Source organism: Vigna umbellata, chromosome 4, assembly GCF_029865625.1.
Source record: "Vigna umbellata cultivar VRB3 chromosome 4, Vumbellata_1.0, whole genome shotgun sequence".
NCBI lineage: Eukaryota > Viridiplantae > Streptophyta > Magnoliopsida > Fabales > Fabaceae > Vigna > Vigna umbellata.
In genome coordinates this window covers 62,776,488-62,783,686 of record NC_142168.1, presented here as the reverse complement: position 1 = coordinate 62,783,686, position 7,199 = coordinate 62,776,488, and the positions used below count along the sequence as shown (strand labels likewise).

At 31.0% G+C, this 7,199-nt stretch overlaps 1 protein-coding gene across 1 annotated transcript; it reads right to left on the bottom strand.

Annotated features, from left to right (window-relative positions):
- Positions 1-1,938: 1,938 nt before the first annotated feature.
- On the bottom strand, positions 1,939-4,732 carry LOC148200859 (spermidine synthase-like). The gene is made up of 9 exons (XM_088113298.1): positions 4,558-4,732; positions 3,945-4,021; positions 3,576-3,698; positions 3,342-3,446; positions 3,116-3,188; positions 2,816-2,887; positions 2,485-2,683; positions 2,260-2,386; positions 1,939-2,155 (listed from the first exon to the last, which is right to left on the bottom strand). Exons 1-9 carry the CDS (start codon positions 4,730-4,732, stop codon positions 2,090-2,092), a joined length of 1,017 nt encoding a protein of 338 aa, XP_087969424.1. The 3' UTR covers positions 1,939-2,089.
- Between the last annotated feature and the right edge of the window lie 2,467 nt (positions 4,733-7,199).

The window sequence follows — 7,199 nt, the reverse complement described above, 5'->3', positions numbered from 1 at the left end:
TTATGAGTGATTCAGCTGTTCGAATAAAGGTTCTTGAAGGTGTTAACGTTAAATTTGTTTGGATGATTAAGAAATTCTACAATAAATATATACACACACACACTACACAAAGTCATGTTGACAGCTTTTTCGTGTTTAATCTGTATTCATGTTAAAATGAAGCAAATGTGGTTTTCTATATGGAACATGTTATAATAGGAAGTACAGGTTAAAAATCTAACTCAATTTAAAAGATGGGAATTTATATATTATCATTTAATTTTAACTTTAGTACGTAAGTAAAACACAAAATAATTAGTTCAGGCAGTTTCTAGTCTTAATTAAGTTGCTTCCTACTCCAATAAACTCCTCTCTCCATAAGTATTGTTCAAACTGAAACAATTTTCTTTGTCTATGATCCTAATAATTATAGTGTTGTAAAAATGAGTTATAACCTACGAGTCAACCCAATCCGACTCACCATGGGTTTGAGGTGAGTTGGGTTTAAAAAAAATCTAATTGTTTTATGTGGGTTAGTTTTCAACCCGGCTCATTTAGAACCCGGCTCACCGGGTTGAACCTGTGGTGAGTCGGGTTAGACCCACATAATTTAATTTAATTATTTATTATTTTTGTGTTTCAATATTATTAGTTAGCCTTTTTTTATTATATTGTAGACGATGACAAAGAAGATGTTTCAAGAAAGAAAAATATTATAAATTTATCTATTCAAGACTCTAATATTATAAATGAGAGTGATACAAAAATTATCAATATTCAACACGTGATGGGTCGGGTCATGTTCGAATTTTTTCAGCTTGCTAATAATTGAGCCGGGTTGGGTTAAGTGATCAACTCGTGGTGAACCAGACCGAATTACCCGTTTTGACAACTCTACATGTAGTCTTGTTTAAATTATCAAAGTACCCATGTTTTTACATTTATAACTATTCTTTTTTTTCTAGACATTTTAATTTTCTTTTTTTATTGTTTTGATTTATTTTATATTCATAAAATTAAATTTACTCATATCACTTTTTATTTTATCATAATTTTTATATTGTTATGTTTAAATAGTGTATTATTAATAATATTGAATCAAATAATTTTTATGTTTTACATTTAAATATTTATACTTTTTTTAATATTTTTATTTATTATCTTTTTTTCATCGTAAAATCTTATGTCTCTAAACACGTGGTGAAGCAAGATAACATGTACCCAATTAGAAACAATCAGTTAAAAAATATAAAAAATGAAAATTGAGTATATAGTATACAGAAACAATTGGAACTGACACTCAATTGAAAATAAAATAAAAATTACGAGTAAGTTAATATTGAAAATAATGAAACTCTTTACATTCTTTCACCTATTTTTATATATTTCTCAATTTTTTATTTTGATTTTCATTTCTCGTTTGTTAAATCAAACATTATTAATTTCTACTTTATCTCTTCTCGCATTCCAATCTACGAACTTATTTACATTTTATCTGTTTTTACTCATGATTGTAGATCTGATACTTCTACGCGTAGCTCAAAAGTTAAACTTTATATACATTCTTCAATTTTGCCTCACTTGTTCAGAGGGTTCTTTCTTGTCCATTCCCCCATTAACAAATGTCATTGTGCGACTTTTTAGCGGGTGGTGGTAGATGAATGTAGAGGATTAGTACAATTGACGGATAGATTCTTTGTTTTACAATTGTGTTTTGAATTCAGTTGTCTTTTTAGTGTTTTCATTACCGGACACTACGACCAGTGGCGGAGTTGCGGAGAAGCCTGTGACACTGACGGTGGTTTGTTGTTGCTTTTGGTGGAGGCTATAGAGTTGTGTTCAAGCATCAAACTACGTGATATTTGGTAGCGTGGGACTCGGCACAACTTGTCGCTAGAATCATAAATATCTAAGTTGAAGTAAGTGCATGAGTTGCATTATTCATCAATTGTATTTCTACTGATTGGAATCAGGAGTAATAATTAAGAAATAACACGGCGGCAAGTTATCAACTTCTCATTTTTATAAACTTTATGGTAGTTTTGCATGTGAAACCTACACAGTAGAAAGGGTTAACAACAATTCCTTATTTTTACTTTTGAGATTTTTATCAATATGTTTTTGGATCAACATCCTTGTCCACAAAAGAAGGAAGACAGAATGCAGCAGAATGGATCTGTCGTAAGAAAAATAAAAGGCCAAAGAGGAGTTAATTCTTAACTTGGAAAGAAAGAGAAAAAAAGCAAAGGAAATTGAACCGAAACCGTTTCAATGGACTACCTCTGAGTTATAGAACTTAGGAGGTCCCTTTGCGACCCCATTTTGCTTCGTGTTCAATGGATTTATTGGGTGTTTGAAGTTGACTGGGGGACCCTCTGTGGAGCAAAGCATGAACCCAATCACCCCACTGTGAAACAGAAACAAATAAATAAACACTTCTCACCAAAAGCTTCTCTTATAATATTAGAGTTCAGAGATGTAAATATGTAGTTATATAAGAAATGCCTTGCATATGTAGGAACTGTGGTCCAAGCATAGTTAACCGAGCCTTTGAATACATTCTTGCATTTTGCTATGGTATCTGCAACTACGAAATTCTTATGCCACAAGCTGTCTGCTGGAGCAGACAACACTCCACCAGGTCGAAGAGCCTTTGCTACTGAATCTAAGAAGCAGTTAGAAGCAAGAACTTCCGCTATAGGTCCTGCATCACATTGCGTTCCTTCAAGCCTTTAAACTACTTTCTGTTTGTTTTTAAGGTAACAAAGTCTATGTTCTTTTCTCACTTCAGCTCCAATTTTAAGTAAAAGAATTGAATGAAAGAAAGGTTTTATACCCATTGGTTGAAAAGCATCCAATATAATGACATCGTACGTGCCCTCAGGAACAGAATTGATGAATGCAATTCCTGCATATGTTTGTTACAAAATTCGTACAAGTATATTGAGTAATGTAGCTCATACAGCAATTTCTGTTGTTTCTGTTTCTCCCCAAGCAACTATCTTATTACACTTTTCTCTTCTCTCTTTTCCTGTTTTTCTTCCGTGTGCAGAAATTATTACAACATTTGTTCTATAAATAACAACATATATCATGTTTGTTCTGAAAGATTAAAACAAGTGGTTTAAATTTTTACCATCTCTGATGTGAACATGCACTCGGGGATCCTCGTAACCAACGGCTATATCTGGGAAAAACTTCTTATAAACCTATATAGGGTATAATAAAAAAGCATCAGAAATTAGCACGGTTGTAAGAATATTCAACAGAAGCAATGTCTTTGAGAGGGGTGTTTTTTATTTGTAGTTCATTTCAGTGAAAGTTCATTCAGAGTGGATCCAAGGAATGTTAAGAAGACTTACGTCAATCACCATTTTGTCTATTTCACATATATCAATGTGTTCGACAGATGCATGACGTGATATTTCCCTAAGAATTCCACCATCTCCCCCTCCAACTAACAGTACCTGTAATGTTCATCAACCCTTGTTTAACAAATTTGGTAATCACATCACGTTTTCCATTACACAGGCTTGAGGGATATTGAGTAATTGAAAGTTGATTTAAAAAGCAATAGTGGATGAAGAACAGAAAACCTTCTTTGGATTTGGAACGGAACAGAGTGCAAGGTGAGTGAGCATCTCTTGGTAAGCAAATTCGTCATTCTCTGTCAGCTGGATATACCCATCCAGAATTGCAACCTTGCCATGCCTGGATGACTACACAATTCACAACATCCCGTCAGTATTTTATTTTGTTCATAAGAAATACAGAAAAGTATGTTAAAGAAATTTGCAGAGCAAACTTTCAACATGCATCAGTGTGATGATATGGAAATCCCTACACTGTAGAGATGAGAACAAAATGGATTACGAAAAGTTGCATTAAAATCAAATAGTAACAAAGTTATAAAAAACAAATCGAACGATTATAAAGTATGGGACATGCTCACAAAGAATAGGTACCTCAAATACAAGAAGCTCTTGGAATTCTGATTTCCCTTGGAATATGATTTTCTCCATTTTATATATGTGTGCTTCTCCTGTACAGTTGTTGGTGTGGTTAATAGTTGAAAATGTTGCTAGTACAGATAGTAATGCCTCATTCTTGCTACACTTTTTACACAGTTCCTTCTTTTATAAAAAGTACCAAAAAATCATTCCAACACTTTTTATATTATTGTAAAAATTTGAAAACGACATGTCAGCATAGATACAAACACAAATCAATAATACATTTTTTCTGGTTTTGAAACTTATTTATACCTTTTAAACAACTTCACAAAATTAAGAAACTCAGTAAATTTTTTATCAATATGTGTGTTCTTTTAATATTATTAAGATACCATTTTTTACTTCTTTCCTCTCAGGAAACTACTTGTGCCAATTGATAGGTGTGACAAAGGCCCACTGAAAACTCAAAAAGTTAAACACCAAATTTAGAGCATTGACCAAAAAAAGGCAGCGAATTAAAATCTAGAATAAAGCATATATGAAATTATATGATATGATATATAAATAAATGAGTGAAGTAATTGAATTTGAAGGGTCATTAGAGATAGTAGGAAAGAAACAGTACCTGGCCAAGATACGTCAGCATACCACCCAGGAAGCGTAGGAGATGTGTCTTTAGGTGCTACATTACACTCCTTCTTTCCATTATTAGGTTCTGGTGTTACAACGTTTTCATCATCGAAATTCTTAACCTGAAGTTGTGTTTTGGTCGGATATTGACAGACAACGCTAGATGCCATGGGACTTTGCTTTCTATCTAAACTTGTTAGCTTCCCCTTTCAGTTTGGTATTCAATTCTATATTTTTATTTTCTCTGCCTTATAAAGTTTATGCAATATTCGTAGGGAAAACAAAGAAGGGAAAAGAGAGTGAATGTTCTAATGCGTTTCCTAGCCTTCACCTGGTTTAATATATATAGGTGGAAAACTATGGTGGATATGAAATCAAAAAGTGGGACATGTCATAACTAAAGGTATATACTTTTAAAACCATACTAAATTATGAAAATGTTTAATAAGTTTTTAATTTATTGATTAATATCTCTAATGGTATAAATTGAAAAAGAATATTACTCCAATCATAATTAATAATTAAAATTTAATTAGTAAGTATTTATTATTTAGCATGTTTATAGTCCTTTTGTTTTTATTTTAATCAATTTTTTTTAAAAAACATGCTGGCGAATTGGCTGAAAATACTAACTCACTCAACTAAATTGATAATATAGTGCTGATGAGTGTATAAAATATTTCATTGGCCATACCTGTTTAATCTCTTATTTACACTTATGTATATATTATATATGTAATGGGTATTCTTAACTTATATTATGATTTATGATGATAATATAGGTTATTAATTAAATTAGAATAATGATCATAAATCAAATAGTGTAGCAATTATATCATTGTTTACTAGAACTTCACACATGTAATAAACATTAATTAGTGATTATAGACCCAAAATGACAAATTGGGTGGGAGTAATTATTTTATTAGCTTATAATGTTAATTGTACAATATCTTTAGCTCTACAAGTCTTTTTATTTTATTTTTTTACAAGTTAATCTACGAGTTTCTTTATTTATCTTTTTACTTTTTCAAGCCCTTACTTATTTAGCTCTTTACGACTTTATTTACCACTATTTTTCTTTTTCTTTTTGTTCTTGCATTTACCCATTCTTACCTCCAATACAAAGTTAAAACAGAATTAATCTTCAAATAGACCCTTTCTAAAATTGCCCATTTTTCTTGCTGAAAAACAGTCTCTTAATTAGTTGAATTATTTAGTTGGCATCTAACATGAGTATATATTTTGTTACACCTACACCCAAACTTAAGTTTTGAACACATAAATTCATCAAAATTCTTGATACATTATAATTTCTTCTACATTTTAGAAAAACTAATTCTTTTATCTTCGTAATTTAATTTCATTTTTAATTATCCACTAGCTTTTTAAAAATAGGAATGCAGTGTTGTTAAATAAATTGTACTATACCCTGGTGATCAATCGGCTAAGGAGAATCTGAAGCCAAAACAGGCAACTGACCAACTGTCAGTCAAAGATTAATTAGGAAAGGTAAATATCATTAATGACCAATTATACATTTAATGACCATATTGAATGCGAATATACACTATTTACGAGTGATTGACATGTTGTATTATCTAAAAATATATTGCACGGTTAATCCATGGATTTGGCTGTCACAAGTCCTATAAATATACAGTTGGTATCCAGGTACAAGGATCTTGATCTATTATAATAAAATATAGATCTCTTTATCAAACATATCTAACCTGAGCGTCAGAGTGTCTTCTGCAGGTCAACAACCCATCGGAGTGGATTGCGTTCTCAGAGATGATTGAACGATCAAAAGAGAACAGAGTAAGGAAGAACGATCGATCCTCAGATCAATTCAACCGAAACATAAACAATATAGACAAGTTAGTGTCATAATTTGTTGAAACTTTAAAAAAGGCTTTAAAAGTGAATAAAAAACAAATATTATACTATAAAGAAAACTTTTTTTTAGTAAATACTAGAGGTAAGCTTAAGTAATATACAAATTTAAAAGTTGTAGCCAAAGGGGTGCCTCTAATATAAAGTTTGACTCTACAGGAATACGAAGAGGAATAACTTTACTCATTCAATATGTTTTGTTGTCATAACAAAGGTTAGCAATATGTTAAAATATATTGAATCTCATGTAATGATGCAAATTACTCCCCTTTTTTATTTAATAAACTTATTCATAAATTTCATTTAGATCAATTTAATTAATAACCAATACTTAAAACGTAATGGATTTTTTTTCTTATTTATTTATAACAAAAAAAAATGCAAAAAGAGATGCGGGTAACAAAGATACACTCCATTATTGAGTATCAACCTTTTTGTTGTCCGGGAATGTAAACATGAAAAGAGGATTCCTTTTGTGTTTAAAAAGGTTCACATGTCTCTTCATCGTCGGAACATGAACCTGAATAAATATGACATTCTTGTACTATTTGACTTTAATGTTTATGTTAGGATTTGCAACATTATTTATTTTTTTAAATGCGAAGGAAATTAATTTAGTACTCTAGTGTCTCATGAAATTTTGAGGGGGTCTATATACCATTGGAAACTGATAACTTTAATGAGCCAATAGAGTTGAATTGGTAGATACATTATGACTCACATTCCTGGATCTTAAATCTA

What these genes read in the sequence shown, in the direction of transcription:
- LOC148200859 (XM_088113298.1), bottom strand. Translation starts at nt 4,732, where the DNA reads ATGGCATCTAGCGTTGTCTGTCAATATCCGACCAAAACACAACTTCAG. An exon ending in ACAGTTCCTACATATGCAAG is followed by an intron (nt 2,387 to 2,484) that starts GCATTTCTTATA and finishes TCTGTTTCACAG; the next exon opens with TGGGGTGATTGGGTTCATGC. An exon ending in CTAAGTTCTATAACTCAGAG is followed by an intron (nt 2,156 to 2,259) that starts GTAGTCCATTGA and finishes TTCTTACGACAG; the next exon opens with ATCCATTCTGCTGCATTCTG.